We start from the raw sequence: 19543 nt of genomic DNA, 5'->3' as shown, positions 1-19543 counted from the left end.
TCTAAGGCAGAATATATATGAGTGGGTGACAAAGACCAGACTACAGTTCCCTTCATGAAATCTGGACCCTTGGTGAGCTGCCCAGTCAAAGAGAGTAGGAAGAACTGTCCACTGGTTCAGGAAAGTAGGAAAAACTTTCTGTCAGGGACTTCAGGTAGGGGTGGTACAGAACAGATAGAGGGTCCACAAAAAATGAAAACCACAGGACTGTACTAGAATCGGAAACTTAAAGAATATACATTATCTAGGTGGCATGGAGACTCCTAGCTGTAAAATTGTAAGTACCCTTGAAATCCCTAGGGCTCTGGCAGCAACAGAAATGAAAAGGTACTGTACTTTCACACAACAAGCACACAAAATTTCCACAGGGAAGAAGAAAAAAAAATATCCTGCTGAAGATGTGATCATCTTCAAAGAATTATAAACCATACAAAGACATACATTTTCATGAGGTATAGTCAGCATACACAGCAAGTTGAATATCTATCACCCACTCAGAAAAAATAAAACAATCCAAAAGAAACCATAAAATACTATGTTAATAAAATAAAAAGTAAAACCATAATGAAAGGTCAGGATATTTTGAAAGATTTTGACATTTGAAAAGGAACCAAAAGGAATATCTAGAAATAAAAAATTATAGTTACTGAGATGAAAAACTTGGTGGATATATTGAAAAGCAGATTAGACATAATTGAAGGGATTCTTTTTTAAACATTTTTTTTAATGTTTATTTATTTTTTGAGAGAGAGATGGAGACAGAGTGTGAGTGGGGGAGGGGTGGAGACAGAGGGAGACACAGAATCTGAAGCAGGCTCCAGGCTCTGAGCTGTCAGCACAGAGCCCTATGCGGGGCTCAAATTCACGAATCTGAGATCATGACCTGAGCCGAAGTCAGACGCTTAACCGAGGCGCCCCCCAAAATTCTTAATGATATGAATACATGATCCAGAACACACAAAGGAGAAACAAAAAATAGAAAACATGTAAGTACAATTAAAAGACACAGAGAATAAAAACCTAATACAAGTTCTGGGGCACCTGGGTGGCTCAGTTGGTTGGGCGTCCGACTTCGGCTCAGGTCACGATCTCACGGTTCGTGAGTTCCAGCCCCGCGTCGGGCTCTGTGCTGACGGCTCGGAGCCTGGAGCTGCTTCGGAGTCTGTGTCTCCCTCTCTCTCTGCCCCTCCCCTGCTCATGCTCTGTCTCTTTGTGTCTCAAAAATAAATAAAACATTAAAAAAAATCTAATACAAGTTCAAAAGGAGAAGACAGAGTGAATGAGGGAAGACAACAGATAGTGGCTAAAAAATTTGAAAAATAAAGACAGACAGGAGAGGCACAACCTTATGACAGGATGACTAAAAATGAACACATACCTAGACATAAGTTAGCAAAACTACAGAACATAAAAAAAAATCTTTTAAAAGCAACTAGAGAGAAGAAATTACCTTAAAAAGGAATAATAATTAGGCTGACAAAAGATTTCCAATCACTAGAAATATAAGTCACAGTCTGTGGGACAACAGCTTCAAAGAACTGAAGGAAAATAACTGTCAATTGAACTAATTCAATTGAACAATTCCTTCCCTTTTCATTTCTTAAGTCAATGGAGAGATGTATGCTAGCAGAAGAGACACTTGGACAGGACTAGTTGGGATTAGCAAAGACCAACAGTATCTGGGAAGATAGAGAGTTAGGAAACTGCACCCAAGTTTGCTAAATGTGAAGTGGAAGAGAAGAAGACCCAGACATAAGGCTCCAGAAGCTTTTGACTTTATATTTCTAGCCCCAAGTTGTCAGTCTTAGTGCCAAAGGATTAGATAGAATTATTTATGGAGCATGTTAAGTGAACTCTGGGTATATAACACAGTAATTAACACAGAAGTCTCTGGATTAAGACTATTTAGATAGATAGAGATCAGGTGCATTCAGGGTGGTATGGCCATAGACTGGGTTAAGTCTAGGATCCAATCTTAACTCTGCTTTTTTTGCACTGAGTGAATTTGATCAAGGTAGTTTACTTCTCCATGTCTTAGTTTCTCCAGTTATGTCTCAGTTTAAAAAAGATTAAATAAGAAAAGACATACAAGGCATTTGGCATAGTATCTAACGCAGAGTAGGTAGTTAATAAAGTCTAGCTATTAGTATCAGTTTTGACTACAGTACTATAATTTGATCATGTAGTTTGAAGGACTGATCTTTAATATGACTAAAGAAAAACTAAAATATCGGAAACACATACTCTGACATCTACTGAGCAGCCCACAGTCCATGATGGATTTCCCAGTACTTGATTTTGGCACAGAAGATGAACCAGTGAAGATTTCCCAACACCTGTAAAAGATTTAAGAACTCTAGTCATGTAAGAGACATGCTGAAATATCCATTATGACAAAAGTAAGACTGAGCATATGCAGTAATAATGATAGGTAAAGTATGGTTGGCTGAAGGGTGGTCATACCATACCAACCACTTAATAAGCTTTATTGATACAGAGAAGATGGTTAAAGACAGTGGTTCTCTCAAATTGTGCTTGAATATTGTGACAGGGATTCACCATTTCACAATTTCATATTTAGACCCTGTAGTTCTCCTATATAGTGATTTTTAAAAGGCAGTCAACAACCTGGCTCAGACTTGACCCTTTGGGAAAATAGAACTACTCTATTCCCTCTTCTACATCATGGTCCTTTACCTTAAGGCAGAACTTTATTTTCTTGTAGACCCACTGGGTTCAAGATAATGTAGTTATTAATGCTAGAACTAGCATATGGAGATCTAGATGAAGAAGAAAGAGAATGAGTTCTTCTGTATACCTGTATGTAGAGTCACTCATTCAATTAACAGCATTTTGGGATGCCACTGTAACAAGCATAGCTGGTGAATCTTTATGTAACACTAGTTGTAGCAAAAATTTAGACCACCTGTTTGTGGGCATTACTGTGTATGAACCTATTAATTATGTTTATTTTTTATTATAAAGAGTTATATTTACAGACAATCTGGAATGAATTTTAAAAAAGGAAAAATGGCCTGAAGAGCCCTATAAGCAACATGTAGGTTTATTTAATACCATTAGCAGGGGGTTTCTAAAAGTAGGTTGTTATTGTGAATATATACATGGTGAACTTAAAGACAATACCCGCCTTTGTTTACATAGCTGGTTTGGTCTGAAATATTCTCCCCATCCTGCTCATTCATTTTCGCTCCCAAATTGGCCTGGTGAATTAATCTTTCAAGACTCAGCATCTTTCTAGTTACAAAGTTTTCTTGAACTACACAGAGGTAGAACTAAGCACACTATCCACCATCCTCTGGGTCTCCTGTGTGCCCTGTACATTTTTCTACAAAGCACTTAAAAAACACATTATTACACTTCTTTGTTTATAGTTTTTATTCACTCAGTTTAAGTTCTTTGAGGGTTGGGACTAGGTTTTACACATTGTTTTCATCTCCAGTCTCCAGAACAGTGCCTTAATTAATATTTATTTAGGGGTTAAATTTTTCCATGTTATTACAGAATCTTCATAAACATTTAAAAAAATTATTTATTTTTGAGAGAGCGCAAGGGCAGGGAGGGGGAACAGAGGATCCGAAGCGGGCTCTGCGTTGACAGACTGCTAGCCAGCCAGATGTGGGGCTTAAACTCAAGAACCTTGAGATCATGATTTGAGCTGAAGTCGGATGGTCAACTGATTGAGCCAACCAGGTATCCCTTCAGAAACATTTTTAATGTCTCCATAGTAGTTCAGAGAGTAGACATAACAATTTACTTAACCATTCCCTCATTATTAGATATGTTTTGAACTTTTCACTATGCTAAGAAAAGACTTGTTTAAATTTTTGTTTCAAATTAAAATGATTTCCATAGTATACCCTTCCAGAAGTGAAATGAACATTTAAAGTTCTTGATATATGTTGACAACTTTCATCTGGTTACTCTGCCACCAGCCATACATATAAACCTGCAGATCCTGTTGCACCTCAAGAGTATGTATGTTGTTGCTTTTTCATCTATGTTAATTTGAGAAAAAAAAAAAAGTGACATCTTGCTTTAGTCTGCATTTCTTTACCTTCTGGTAAAAATATCCATTACAATCTTTGTTAATCAGTTGTCTTTCCTCTCTTACGAAATTATCTGTTGATGTTCTCTGCCCGTTTATCTAATGGGTTTAGGGTTATCAATTTACATAACCTCTTTATATATTAGCTGTCTCATGCAGTTGAATCAAACATTTTCTCAGGTTTCCTTTTAATTCTTTTTATTTTTTTCAACACAGACTTTTAGATTTTTGAGTACCCAAATTTGGCTCTGTCTTTGTATTTACTGCACTGCATTTGACATCTGTGACCTTTAGGGCATATTGTTGATTGGTGTTTCCATGTAGGTTGTCTATGTTGGAGACATATATCTACACGCTTGGTTACCAGCCTGATGCAAGGTTTGAGCTTCTAGTTAAGCTTAACTGTGTCAGCAAACATCTCTATGCAGTTAATATTGTATAGCTCTCCATGAATTAACTGCTTTGGGTGGGAAGAGTTGACTAACCCTGGATAGATTGTCAGCAGTAAGAATTACTGAAGTGCCAAGAAACTTGGCTGACTATTCATTTCTTTAAGAATTTTGGGAGGTACTAATTCTATGCTTTTACCATTAGAATCAAATTAGATCAAAAGAATGCCCTTGATTTGCTTAGGGGAAAAAGTCCAATATAATTAAATAAATGCCAGTTCCAAATATAGTTGCTGGTAATGTGTCAAGCTTATCTCTTATCTCTGAAAGAACAAAGAGGAAAAACGTATGTGTGTATTAGTGAGACTTTCAGGATTCCTAACTAAATTATCAACTATCTCTAGGGGATATAAAACAAATCTCTACATTTCAAGTCATTCTTTTATATGTTTGTGAAATCCTCAACATTTCACAGGGGAAATAAGACTTTATTCAAAAATAAACTTTGAAGTCTGAATACAAAGGCAGATGAAGTGTAAAAAGCATATCCTTACCTGTTATTAAATCAGTGTTAAAAGGGAAATGACAAAAAGGCAATAACCGACTTTCCATACATAGCCTAATGTCCGTGAATGTGTGACAAGATCAATCAAGTGGGCGTGACTGTGTCTTCTGTTTTACAACCAGGCTATCAGGAAAAAGAAAAGCTTACTAATTGCCTGATCATTTTTCCACATTTAATGCAGCAGCCAATTCAACCCTGTTATGTAATGCATCGATTTCACAGTTACAGCCTCAGCACTTACTATAGTGCCTGCTATGTAGCAGGTACTTAAGTATTTTTGTGAAAAAGAAAAAAACTAATTCCAACAATATGGAGCATCAAGCGTTGGTTAGATGTGATAGAAAAGTGAATTAAAAATGAGGGAGAAAGCCCACTTTATACATCATGAACCACGTTAGCTCTGAATTTGTCTCAAATTCTACTTGGTTATACTCTTGCCAAGTCCCATTAGACCATTATTACTAGCTGAGTGACTTCATTAACTTCAGCATCACTTCAAGCTAAAGAACTGGAGTTGATAACTTGGATTATATGAAAAGAATTTCATAATGCAACTTTCTTAAGGGGATATTAAATAATGCTATCTATAAAACATTTTGGAATGCAAATAATCTTCAGGCAATGTGGAAACATTCTTAACTTCCTCCTCTCCACCACAACTGTTTACAGTCTGTAAGGCTAGTTTTCTTTTTTTTTTTTTTTGATTTTTTTTTCAATGTTTATTTATTTTTGGGACAGAGAGAGACAGAGCATGAACGGGGGAGGGGCAGAGAGAGAGGGAGACACAGAATCGGAAACAGGCTCCAGGCTCTGAGCCATCAGCCCAGAGCCCGACGCGGGGCTCGAACTCATGGACCGCGAGATCGTGACCTGGCTGAAGTCGGACGCTTAACCGACTGCGCCACCCAGGCACCCCTGTAAGGCTAGTTTTCAAGTTGTTTAGGGTGTATCCTCTCCATGGTATATCTTCCATGCATTTTGCATAATGTCTTTGCTTACAGCACACATTCAGAGGTCAACTCCAGAAAAGGACATCCACGAAATGCAAGGTTAGCATTTATTCCAAGTTCTTAATGAGCACAGGGCTGGAAGTTATGGTAAGAAAGAGAATGGTAGTGAGGTGAGAGGGGGAAATGCAGACCTCACTTCTAGTTCTCAAAAGTCCAAGGTGTCAAAAGAAGAATTTTAACACTAGGATTAAATTGAGCTCAGCATTAAATCCTAGCTGTTTCATAATATAGCCTTATCTTAATTGCTCTTTTTCTTACAACCTAGTACATAATAGGTTTTCAATTAGGATTAAAGAGAACAAAGAAATTAAGAAGCACAGCTGAGAGTAAAACAGGACTAAAACAGGACTACAACCCAATATTTCATTTCATAACATGACTTAGTGTTTAAGTGCGTAGACTCTGGGTTCAAACAGCTTCTGTCATTTATCTCTCCTCTTCACTTTTCTCATCTGTAAAATGGGGTTAATAGGGCTGGTCTCAGATTAAATGAGTTAATATCTGTAAAGCAGTTGGAACAGTGTCATTTTTCTTAGTGCATGTTTGAATTCCGTAATGAACAAAATCTCTTGAAGGCACGATCCCAGCTTCTGTATCTTTCTTACAGCGCCCAATACAATACTCAATGTTTGCATATCTCTTAAAACAAAGGAATCGGCAATACAAGCTAGGATGCGGTCGCCCGGGAGACCGGCTTGGAAAGCTGCGAAGGCGGAGAAAGGTCGGGGCTCCGCGCCCCCCACCTGCAACGCCACCTTCGTCAGAGCAAAGTCCTCTGGGAAGTGTAGTTTTTAGACCTTGAGAGGGCTTTCAGCCACGGTCAGAGCCAGTTCGTTGGAGAAGCGGGGGAGTAGCGAAGGAAGAGGGTTATCAGATAACTCAACAGTGTCAGGAACTCTAGAGGTGGATTAAGCCGCTCACCTGAGTCTCCCAATACCAGTACCTTCACCCGATCCAGGGACGCCATCTTGCCACAGCCCGGAGTTAACGCCTGTTCCGGGATGGTAGGCCAACCAGAGCTGGGTATGGAAGAGAGAGTCTTCAATTTCATTGGCTAATCGGGGGTGTGACTGTCTTGATCTGAGGCCTCACTGTGCTGATTGGCCGGTACGGTTAAAAGTGGTGGGTGGGTTCCAAAGCTGGTCGCAGGAATAAGGAATTGTCTTTGTCGCACTAGTGGCGTGGCTCGTTTAAGCCGGTAGTTGAGGCGCTGAGGGAAGCTGTAGTGGGAGTGTTCGAAGATTCGTTTTGGTAAACCTTGCTCCCTGTTCCTTGTTCTCGATTCCCTCGTCCGGCGTCGCATTTCAGGGTTTCTCCCCCTTTTCTCTCCTTTCTCCTTAGCTACCCGCATCCCCTTAGCTATTCCCTTGACGTGGTCCTCCAAAGAACCATTGACCCCGGAGCGGCCCGTGTGCGACCTCGGGTAGGACGGGCTTGGCTGCGCCGAGTGTGGCCCCAGGACTCACCTGGCACAGTCCGAGGGAATTTAGGGGCTCGGGGGCTCTCAGCGGGGAGGAGTGAACATTACAGAACCGAGCTCAGAACCGAGCTCGTGGAGGGCAGCCGGTTGCAGTTTTTGCGGTGATTATGCCGCTTTATGTACGAAGGTATGGAAAGTGCCATGGAACATGGTAACTGAAAAAAAGCACAGACGTATAGGATCCATGGTTTTCTAGAACCGGAATAGTGGTACGCTGAAATAATCTAATTGGATTCCCACATCCGCTCCTTTCTCCTTTGTTTTACATCCTGTAGCATAACCTTTTAAAACAGCGAATTTCAATCCTGTCACCGCCTGCTTAAAACCATTTGAGGTTAAAGGAGAGGGTTTTCAGTAGTCTTTTTCTACTCTGGAAGCAGCAGTGGAGGAAGTGAATTGGGGGAAGCTGGCAGGGTGGGCATTTTGAACACGTGCTTAGGAGACTTCCTGGAAGTTTTATGAAAGTGCTAGACTAGCTGTGCTGGGTGCTAGAAAGTGGTGAACAAGATAAAGGCCCTGGTCTCAGAGACGGACATGAAGACAGTACAAATCTATTTACTGCGAGAAGTAAAGGGGAAGCGCTGTGTGTGAAAGGGGAACATTTAAGCTACTCGGGGGAATCTGGGAATGTCTCCCTGAGAAACGTCATTTTATATGTGAAAGATGATTAGGAGAAGGGAGTTGAGCTTAGCTTTGTGGGCAGAATGAACAGTATGTGCAAAGGCCTGGAAGTGGAGAAAGCATGTGTGGCTTATGGAATTGGAATTGAGAGAATGCCAGTGTGGCTGGGGATGAGGCTGACAAGGGTCAACAGTGCAGAGAAGGGATGCATTTCAACTTTGTTTCTCCAACTCTGTGCCTGGCTAAATGTATGATAAGAATACATTGTTCAAAGACCAAACCAACTTGCCCTTGGGGGTCTGGACTGTGTTAGGGAGGTATGTGAGGCTGGGAGGTGACTGATGGACTGTGAGGCTAAAAAAGAAGAAACAGGTTGGTGCCGAAAGGTCACACATTCAAAAGTCTCCAGAGGCCAGCCAAGCTCCTTCCCTGTTTAAAACCATCAACTGTTCTTCAGCTTCAGGTTGTTTCCCTGTGGGAACATGATCTCACTTTTTTCCTCAGATATTTCCAACTTTCAAGCTTAAAGTTGAAATTTATGTGAAATCTCACGATTTTTCAGTGTTGATGACTAATTCAGAAAATCTTCAAAACGTTCTTTGGGTCAAACAATGTGACAGAGGCTGCCAGTTTGAGACCTCTGACTTAAGTAACATGATAAATCCAGAGACTGAGTAGGAGATTCAGCTTAAGTGGGGAAGTAGAAATGATAGAGGAGAGAACAAAATGTCAGGAAGGATGATTTTAGAATGTAGAGATTTTGCATAAGCTGGAACAGCATGACTTCTTTCCTGAGCCCCAGTTTCATTTGTTCAGCTACCTGCTGGACATCTTCACAGAATATTCTGTGGTATATCCTCAAAGACAAGCATCTAAAAGTGAATGCCTCATTTCTTCCAAACCTGTTCCTCTTTCAGGTGTTAACTCATTTTTCTTAGTAGTAGTGTTCTCTTCCTAGCTACACTGGCTCAAAGCACATAACTATATGTCATTATTTAATAATATTAAGCATGTTGTTTAATGGGTTCAGTATTTCAGTTTTACAAGATGCAAAGAGTTATGGAGATGGAGGGTGGGGATAGTTGTGCCACAGTATGAATATATTTAATACCACTGAACTGTATACTTCAAAATGGTTAATTGCTAAATTTTGTGTTATGTGTATTTTACCACAATAAAAAGTGTTGTCAAACAAACAAACAAACAAACAAACCCAAATAGCTATTTAAAATTTTCCCACTCTGTAACTCATTTCCAATAAATTATCAGATTCTTTTAATTTTGTTTTTGTAGTAAGTTTCATTCATCCTGTCCTTTCTTCCTTAGTTTAGGCTTGGTTACCATGGCTCTTAATAGCTTTGCAGTGGCTCCATCTTCAATACTTATGCCCATTTCTCATATTGTTACAAGAGTCACTTTTCTAATTAGAGGGTATTATTATCAATGCCCGTATTTAATGGCACTTTTCTGTTTTTAGCCCTGAAAGCAGAACACTTTACATGAATTATCTCAGGTAATCTGTACTTCAAATCTATGAGGAGGGTGCTATCAATCACTTATAGATGAGGAAACAGAATTTTCCAACGTCACCAGTAGGAAATGGTGGAGCCGGGATTCTAAACCAAAACTATTGTACTGCAGAGTCCCTCATGTCACTCCCTGCTTAAATCTGTAGGGCCCACTAAGGTGTTTCAGGCAAAGGAGACAGGCAAAATGATAATGTGTACTGGGGGGACATGTAGTAGCCACTCACCAAATTTGTCAGGAACAGTGGTCAGAGACTTTGTGTGTTGGAACACAGAATAAATAACAGGTTATAACAGAATAAATAAAATAACACTATGCCTAACCTGGCTCTCCCAGACCAGCTGAAACAAAATATCTGGGAATGGGGCCCAGGATGGGTGTTTTTAAATGCTCCCCAGATGATTCTGCTTTACAGCCAGGGTTGAGAACCATTGGTCTAGAATATGGAGCTTATGGAGTGGGAGGTCAGGGAGGGCAATATAACAGTAGGAAATAATACTGGAAAAGTAATTTATTTTGACATTTGTCTGCCATTTTTCGTTTGTTAGATATTTTAGAGGCTGTATCTGTTGCCAACTGTTGAGCGTGTAAAACAAAGCAAACAAAAAACTGGGGTCAAATTGGAAAGGAGAACAAAATACATCTGGTAGTATGCTATGATACTACTTTTGTGTTCAACTCAGGTACTTGCTCAGCATCCTTCAGCCTTGGGATGACAGGAATGTTTTAGGACTACAATAGGTTTGGATCTAGGTCCTGCTTTGTCTCTTATATATAGTCATTCCTGCCTGATTATTTACAATCTGAAATACTGTAACTGACTTTCCTTTTATCTTTCCTTTATTACACATAGGGCATTATATTCCCCCCCCCCCAAAATATGTGTATAGATTGGTTGTTTAGGAATACCTTGATAGTATAGTACTGTGGATATAAAGACATTTCTTCTAAAAAAGGTATTAAATCTGATTCTGTTGATAACCACTGATTATAAACAAAAGGTTCAATCGAAACTAATATTAATAAAAGAATGTGATTCTCTATTGAAAGAGTTCAATAGCCTCTTAAAAATTTCCCTATAGTGTAGGGAAATGTTGACATAGTGTGGATAGCCTGGCTGTCACGTATTGATTTAATGATTAAACCAACATGGGAGCTACCCTTATCAACAAGTGTTTCCTAATACACATATTGCTTCACATTCTTATTTATTCACCACAATAACCTCACTGAGGTAATTAATATCCTTATTTCTCAGAGAGTAAAATGTGGCTTGAAGTTGTTTTAAGGAATTTGCTCAGGATCACACAGCTACTAAATCTCAGGCTAACTGAATTCCAATGCACAGGCTTTTTAACAGCCACGTGAAAATCTAGCCCATGCCAGTGTGGGCTTGTAGAAGATAGCCTTATGGGTCATGACGTGAGAACTGGGTACTTCGTCCTGCAAGAAGGGATCCAGTATTTAAAGATATCTTGAGTTGTTTTTGTTTTTGTTTTGTTTTTTTTGACTGTTTACTCAACTGATCATCAGATTTAACTTTGCAAGGTTGGTAAAGCTATCTGGATCCAAGTGTTAATTTCTTTCAGATTTATAACAGTAATTTTGCCAAACACCCATCTGGTGATTACTTATGTGTTTATTGGTTTATTGTGATTTTATTGTGAAAGCATGACTATGTAAAACCTCCTAGAATAGATTTTGGTAGGAAAATTTTTCTCAAGAAAAGAAATAAAGACACTTTAAGGATATGCTGATAGATTTTTCAGGGGTTTCCCAGCATTCCCAAAGATTATAGCATTAAGAATAGTAAGGCTTCATTTATCTTTTTTGTTTCTTTTTCTGAAATAAAGTGGGCTTGATATAATACAACATTGCTATTGGTAATAAGTTTCTTTTTAGAATCAAGCACAGTAGATCATGAAAATGACCATTTAAGGAATATGTGAAGCTTTTAAAGTATAATCTGTGTACTGTAAAGGAAAATCTTGTTTTCTGTTAAATGCTTAGGCTTTATAAGTCTTTTTCTTAATTTTTTTTTTTAACATTTATTTATTTTTGAGACAGAGAGAGACAGAGCATGAATGGGGGAGGGTCAGAGAGAGAGGGTGACACAGAATCTGAAACAGGCTCCAGGCTGTGAGCTGTCAGCACAGAGCCCGACACAGGGCTCGAACTCAGACCGCGAGATCATGACATGAGCCAAAGTCAGATGCTTAACAGACTGAGCCACCCAGGCGCCCCTATAAGTCTTGAAACAATGTCTCAGATACCTTTGTGGCACTTCAAAGGGTGGTAACTACCAGCTCCCTATTGGGTTGATAATTCTAGATTTAAAATGATTACTATGTCCTTCTGATCCCTTTTTTTTTTTTTTTTCTGAATTTGGTTTATTTAAAGTTGAAGTTTGCTGCTAAAGATGGCAGACCCAGATGTCCTCACCGAGGTTCCTGCAGCATTGAAGAGGCTAGCCAAGTACGTGATCCGGGGGTTTTATGGCATTGAGCATGCTTTGGCCTTGGACATCTTGATCCGGAACCCCTGTGTGAAAGAGGAGGATATGTTGGAGCTGCTCAAGTTTGATCGGAAGCAACTTCGATCAGTTTTGAATAATTTAAAGGGAGATAAGTTCATCAAATGCAGAATGAGGGTAGAGACTGCTGCAGATGGGAAAACCACTCGCCATAACTACTACTTTATTAATTATCGTACTCTTGTTAACGTGGTAAAATATAAATTGGACCACATGAGAAGGAGGATTGAAACTGATGAGAGAGATTCCACCAACCGGGCTTCCTTCAAATGTCCTGTCTGTAGTAGTACTTTTACGGACTTAGAAGCTAATCAGCTCTTTGATCCTATGACAGGTGAGATTTTTTTCCAATTTATGAATCTTCCTTTTAAGTAATTTTAAAAAATAAACTATGTATTTCTTAAATTGGTTTATCTAATTTTTTAAAAAAGCTTATTTATTTATTTTGAGAGAGGGAGAGAGAGAATGCATGCAAACTGGGGAAGGGCAGAGAGAGAGGAAGAGAGAGAAATCCAAGCAGGGTCTGTGCTGAGAGTGTGGAGCCCGATGTGGAGCTGGGGCCCTAGGTGGAGCTCAATCCCATGAACTGTGAGATGACCTGAGCTGAAACCAAGAGTCAGATGCTTAACCGACTGAGCCACCGGGCGTCCCTGGTTTAATTTTTGAACCAATCATGCATATCATTATAAAATTGAACGGATTCGTAAGTCCGTGTATGGTCATTCTTAGTCTTACTTTCTTGTTTGACTGTCATACTACTTTTAGAAGCTTGCCTTTTTCATTCACAAGGAAGTGTCCTCTATCACCCATGGCCCTCCTACCTCTGCTCCCACCCTCAACCCCTTATTTGTAGCTGTAGCCTAATCTGAAGGGTTGGCTTCTCTATCACTTTGAAGCCATTCTGACCTCTTTGACCTCTTCCTTCAACATTTATTTGAATGTCTACTTGTATCAGTCACTGCCAGAAAGTTATAATACAATGTATCTAAATGCTTTGTTAGTGGAAGTACAAAGTTCTATTAGGAGTATTTAGGGCCTCTAATCTGCATTTGGGGAAGGCCTCTGGAAGAAGTACTGGCTGAGACCTAAAAGATCAGGGTCAGCCAGATGAAATAAGAGGGGCACCTTTTGCAGGTTTATTAGTGGAAGAGAATTGTCAACATGATCTGTAATTTGCTTCATCTAATTAAATTCTTTAGGTTTTAAGGATTTTTCTTATCAACACAGGATTGTAAAACATGCATTTTCTAAAAAACACAATATGCCTAGTGTTAACATCAGGAACTTAAATTTTTTTTTTAATGTTTATTTATTTTGAGAGAGAGAGAGACACCACGACTGGGGGAGAGGCAGAGGGAGAGAGGGAGACACAGAATCTGAAATAGGCTCCAGGCTCTGGGCCATCAGCACAGAGCCTGATGTGGAGCTCAAACTCTGAACAGTGAGATCATGACCTGAGCCGAAGTCAGACACTTAACTGACTGAGCCACCCAAGTGCCCCAACATCAGAAACTTTAAAGTGCTGGGTTGTATAGTAATTTTGTCTTGTTGTCATTTGTAAACTGGAAAAGAGTCTACAGTTTTGGTAATTATTCGGTGGATTAACTTTGTATTATTTTCTAGAGGCAAAAATCTATAGAGAGAGCCAATGCTGGTAAGTTAGATTGTCCCCTTGTTATGGTAGAATTCAGGAGTATAGGGTACTTTTTAGTTCATAGATCTGCCTTTTAAAAAACTATCTGAAAAATGTAAACTTTCACACATGAAATGTTCTATTGCAAGAAAAAAAAGATTTATGTATGTTTAATTTTCTAATTTTTGTATATGTTATGTATTGTCTATTTAAGAGAATTTTGCAATTATTTCTTAACGAGAAATAATCCAAATATCAATTAAGATTATTAACCTAAAGAACTAGAAATAGCCGGTGACTTTTCTTATTTATTGTGAAGCAGTCATTTTAGATGAAAAGTAATTTAAAGAAGTCACATTTGTATTAAATGTTTAATTTGTCAGAGCCTGTTTACCTTGAAAGGGCTTAACTAGGAAGAGATCTTGGTTGTAAGAAAATTTCAACCACCCTGAATATAAGAATTGCTTGAGTGTGCTATAGAGGAATGTTATAAAATGTATCTGGAGCTCTTTCAGAATAGACTAGAAAATTCTCATCATTTTTTCCATTCGCTCTAGCAGATTTCTTAAAGGAGCTCTGGGTTTTGGTTTTGTGATTCTCGGCAGATATTGGTGTTACAGTGGTTGTCTTTGTCACTCTTGACTACAGTAGTAGGTGTAATCCAGTCCCTCAGAGAGGGTAATCTAAAGTAATGTGCTTCTACATTTATTCATATGATACTTATTTAATTTCATGAGACTTTCTAAAGGGAAGTATTTCCACTACTTATAAATCAGTATGTAGGAGATTGATCTATAATGCTCTTTGTATTTCACTTAGGGTTAGTGTCTGAATGAAACTAGTTGTCAGCAATAGTTGGACTGTGTGGGAGATGGCCTAATATCAAAATATAGTCAAGATTATTTGAATCAAGGATATTGAGTCACTGATCAGACAGTACAGTCAACTTAATTGCCATTTATGTCTCCCTAGTGAAGGTGTCTTAAGGTATCATGATTGAAAATTTTTAGTCATTGGGGAACTTCATTCTGAAAATATACCTGCTTTTTGATTATAATTTGGTTTTTCATGTGGACTTTGCCTTTAAGGAGAGAATGTGCTGATTGGGTGATATTAGGCCCCAGTTTTTGTGTCAGTTCTGGTGTTTTGTTTTTTCACTAGTAATGCCTTGACATCATCCCTTGGTTATACATTCCCCTGAGAAATCTTGGTCTCTTTTTCTCTTTGCTCCCTTCCTCTGTTTTATTCATGCCCCACCCCCATTTTAAAGAAGATGGGAAATAAACATTTGGTATGTGTATCAGAGGAGAAGGAGGGAACTTTTTCTATTGTAATATTTATGCTCTCTTTAAATTGATAGAATTATAGTTTTCATTCAAGCCCAGTCTTGTACAAAGCTATTCTATTTCTTCCAGGTTGTTATTGGAGATTGATGATATTTCTGAGTAAATGATGGGGGAATCTGATAGGCATTTGTCTCCATTTCCATCTCAACAATTATTAGGTTGAACTGTGGTTTATATCAGTAATTAGGGGGCATTCAGGAATTAGATTTGAAGCTTTCTAGACTTAATTATTTCCATGAAAAAAGTTTTTAACTCAAGTGTATGGGCAGCTCCCTGCCACTGGACAAAGGATAATGACTCCTAGATGAGTATCCAGAAGTTCTAGGCTCAGGAAATTCTGAATTCAGCAAGAATTGTTTTACCATTGTTTATTCACATAAGCCAGTGATCTTTTTGCTTCAGTTCGTAGCCTTTCCTTACCCCATTTCTCTTTTCCCTAAAGATTCTAGGTTCTTTCCATATTTCCCATTTAGATTTTGCCATTAGTATTCTTGGGTTGAACTCTCCCCAAATGTTTGATGCTTGGTCTGTGTGAGCTCTCTGCTCCCAGGTCCTTGTGCAGAGCTGCTAAAACTCTTATCATTTCCTAAGTAATAAGAGCACAAATAGCATCTTTTATTCTAATATTTGGCTTTTGACCCCTGTTTCTGACACAGGCTCCTGAAACCCATGTGATTTCCTGGGTAATAAGAGTGTCTTTTGTCCTAATGAGGTCACTCTGGGTGGGTCCTGGATGGCTCCTGGATGAGGGCTGGTCACAGACCAAGCTAAGACCAAGCCTGGAATTTTCAGCCCCACCCCGTATTCTCTTGAGAAGGGAGAAGGGCTGAACATGGAGTTGATGAGTGATCATCCATGCATGAGGAAGCTTCCATAAAAATCTCAGTAGTATGGGATTCAGGGATCTTTCAGGTTAGTGAACATGTAGAGGTGCAGGGAGAGTGATGCACTCCGAGAGGACAGGGAAGCCTGGTATGCTTTGCTAAATAGTTGGCCCTACACATCTTTTCCATCTGGATATTCATCTGTATCCTTTATCATATCCTTTAATAAACTGGTAAACATAAGTAAGTATATCCCTGAATTCTGTGTGCTGCTCTAGCAAATTAACTGAATCCAAGGAGGAGCTTGTTCGTTGGAACTTTCTATCTATAGCTGGTTGGTCAGAAGCACCCATGGTAACTTGGGCTTGTGACTGGCATCTGAAGTTGGGGTGAGGGGACAGTATTGTAGGACTAAGCCCTCAGCCTGTGGGTTCTGATGCTCTCTCCAGGTAGCCATAACTGAGTTGAATGTTAGGACATCCAGCTGGTGTCACAGGGAATTACTTGGGGTAAAACCTCCACACATTTGGGGACCAGAAGTGTCAGAAGTGAAGTGTTGTGTGTGACTAGTAAAGGAGACACACAGGGAAGGAATACACAGTAGGGAAGAACTGGGCTTCTTGCTACATGGAAAGAAAAAAGGCTAAGGTTTTTCCGTTACAGTATGTATAGATACTTTATTTCATTAAAATGGAATGGCTTAGCCTTTGCCCATTAGTCTCTGGTTTCAGAAGCTTAATCAGGCAAAACCAGCTGTTTTAGTGAAATATGGGAATTTTATGTAATCAAAACAAAGACCATATGACATGAAATCCCTCAAATCAGCAAAATAGCATCTTTTAGATTTAGCAAGCTTTCTGGCCATGTAGGTAGATTTAGTATTTCTATTTCTACTTTAGTAGTCTCAACCATGGGTGATTTAGCTAATGGCACTTTTTTTTTAAAGTTTATTTATTTTAAGAGAGAGAGGGTACGTGCTCACGCACAGTGGAGGGGCAAAGAGTGAGGGAGAGAGAGAATCCCAAGCAGGCTCTGCACCTGTCAGTGCAGAGCCTGTTGTAGGGCTACATCTCACAAACCATGAGATCACGACCTGAGCCAAAATCAAGAGTCATACGCGTAACCAACTGTGCCACCCAGGCACCTCAGTTAATGGCCCTTCTAAGTTAAAGTCAGCAACAAGCTTCCCCAAAAGGAAGGGGAAGATTGTATTCTCCTTTAAGATTCGATGATATGGAAGTAGTTTTATATTTTTCATTTAAAAATTAATGCAGCCATAATGCCAGAGGAAATTTTGAAGAGAAAAAAAATTACCTGCAAACCACTATCCTTTTGCATATGACCTATAATTATAATGGTAACCAAGAATAGTTTGTAATCTCTTGGTTCCTTAATGTACCAAACTCTCCTGTTTCTATCTAGTGTTCAAAATATGCTTTACTAGGTGTGATATTTTCCCCCCTCATTTTCCTTTCCACCCCTTTTGGGCACTTTGTTTTTATCTATATTTTGTTAATATAGATATGATGCTTTGAACACTTTTATGTATATAGCATTTTAATGTTTAAGTTTTTCCTTGAGAAGAATTCTCAGTAGTGGGAATAGTGAGTGAAAGAATATAGTTTTTATACTTCTTTTTAAAACATTTTTTTAATGTTTATTTTTGAGAGAGAGAGCAGGGAGGGGCAGAGAGAGAGGGAGACACAAAATCTGAAGCAGGCTCCAGACTCTGACTCTCAGCACAGAGCCCAATGTGGGACTCGAACCCACTAACCATGAGATCATGCATGACCTGAGCAGATATCAAGAGGCAAATGCTTAACTGACTAAGCCACCCAGGCGCCCCTGGTTTTTGTATTTCTTTAAAGGCATATGTGGCACTGTAGTTTTGTCGGGGATCAGTAGGATGTAAATTAAAAACAAAATTTTTTAATGTTTATTTTTGGGAGAGAGAGAGAGAGAGAGGGCACATACAAGCAGGGGAAGGGCAGACAGAGAGAGAGAGAGAGAGGCAGAGGGTCCAAAGCGGGCTCTGTGCAATGGCAGACACCCTGATACAGGGCTTGAACTAATGAACCGAGAGATCATGGCCTGAGCTGAAGTTGGATGCTTAACCGACTGAGCCACCTAGGCGCCCCAAGGAGATAAATTAAGTGTTTGAATTAGAAATAGTTTGGAAGCCCCTATTACTGAATTTACCTAGAGACTGAGAATCACATTTTATTTATTTATTTTTTTATTATTAAAAAAAATTTTTTTTTTACATTTATTTATTTTTGAGAGGTCACAAGTGGGGAAGGGCAGAGAGAGAAGGAGACACAGAATCCGAAGCATGCTCCAGGCTCTGAGCTGTCAGCACAAGAGCCTGACGTGGGGCTCGAACTCACGGACTGTGAGATCATGACCTGAGCCGAAGTTGGACGCTCAACCAACTGAGCCACCCAGGCACCCCGAGAATCACATTTTAAATAAACTTTTGAATAAATTAAAAAAAGAATCTTATAACTATGTATATAATACGTTTTTAGAAATAGGAATTTAGAGATTAATTTTTCTGGCTCAACTCATCTAATGATGTGTGTGTGGGTACACTTACACATGCCTGTGCTGTACTCTAGGGTTTGGAGGATCGTACCAAGTAATAAATCTGGGGCTGTATAGATTTCTAGGATGTTGTAGGTTGAGTATCAGGAAAGAATATTCAGCTTGTTTTGTGTGGCTCCATGAAAATAGAGATACATTAGTATTAATAGTATTAGAAGAGACGGATTAGTGTTAAAGGAGTCTTTAATAACTAACTGTGAAAGAAAATAAGTGTCTGGTAAATAACTCTTAAAAACAGCTACAATGTTCCACTGTCTCTGGTCACTTGGAATATCAAGTAAACTCCGTATCTACTTGGGATCTTCATATATAAATTTGGGGTTAAATCATGAGTCCTTTCTTGCCTTGTGACTGCAGGTAAAGTTTTTTGGTTTATAAGCAGATCAGTTTCTTGATCCCCATATCATTAAAATTCCTCAATTTCCTTAACCAATATTTTGCAACTGTTAGGGTCCTGTATTTGTGAGACTCCTTAAGACTTGTTAATGATGTTTATATTCATACAGCAGGCTACTTTTTCCTGTCCTTACCTCTTTCTACTTAGGACAGGAGATGTCTTATAAGCAGTATTTTCAATTCCTGAGATGCTAATAACACAACCAACCACACACACACACAAATATTTCTAGGATTATTTGACTCATTTGCTGATTTGGAATCTTGCCCAGGACAGTTTCATTAGAAAAGCATACTGGAAAACTCAGAAGTGTGGATTTGTTTTGGGTAAGGGGAGGCGATTATTAAGTTAAAAAATAAAAGCAATTTACAGAAAGTTACAAAAAGATAGTAAAGAAACAAGTGTCTTCTCTCTTTTACCCCTCTCACCTCTTCAAAACCTTTAGGTCTGATTAAAAAAAAAATTATGTTGCTTTGATCATGAGGATTTGAGGGCTTTTTTCTTAAATGAAACTTTTGGTGAGTTGTATCCTTCTTGTATTTTGATGC

At 38.9% G+C, this 19543-nt stretch overlaps 2 protein-coding genes across 3 annotated transcripts in view; one reads left to right on the top strand and one right to left on the bottom strand.

Annotated features, from left to right (window-relative positions):
* RABL3 (RAB, member of RAS oncogene family like 3) overlaps positions 1–7007 on the bottom strand; it is a 40028-nt gene extending 33021 nt beyond the window's left edge. Inside the window, exons 1-2 of the mRNA XM_047099461.1 lie at positions 6952–7007; positions 2245–2336 (exon numbers count right to left, since the gene is read on the bottom strand). Of these exons, the coding sequence (XP_046955417.1) occupies positions 2245–2336; positions 6952–6997 (138 nt within the window). The 5' untranslated portion in view covers positions 6998–7007. The remainder of the gene's footprint in view (positions 1–2244; positions 2337–6951) is intronic.
* Positions 7008–7207: 200 nt separating this feature from the next.
* Positions 7208–19543, top strand: part of GTF2E1 (general transcription factor IIE subunit 1) — a 44104-nt gene continuing 31768 nt past the window's right edge. For both annotated transcript variants that reach the window (XR_006965705.1, XM_047099712.1), the window contains exons 1-2: positions 7208–7281; positions 12059–12525. Coding sequence is in view for 1 of the 2 variants with exons in the window: in XM_047099712.1 (XP_046955668.1) it covers positions 12078–12525 (448 nt within the window). In the remaining variant the exon portion in view is untranslated. The remainder of the gene's footprint in view (positions 7282–12058; positions 12526–19543) is intronic.

The sequence above is a fragment of the Lynx rufus genome, unplaced genomic scaffold (assembly GCF_022079265.1).
Source record: "Lynx rufus isolate CCGP_SWC_20201006 ecotype Redwood Valley unplaced genomic scaffold, mLynRuf1.p SCAF_5, whole genome shotgun sequence".
NCBI lineage: Eukaryota > Metazoa > Chordata > Mammalia > Carnivora > Felidae > Lynx > Lynx rufus.
Note: the sequence above shows the minus strand (reverse complement) of the source record. Positions and strands in the feature narration are given on the sequence as shown.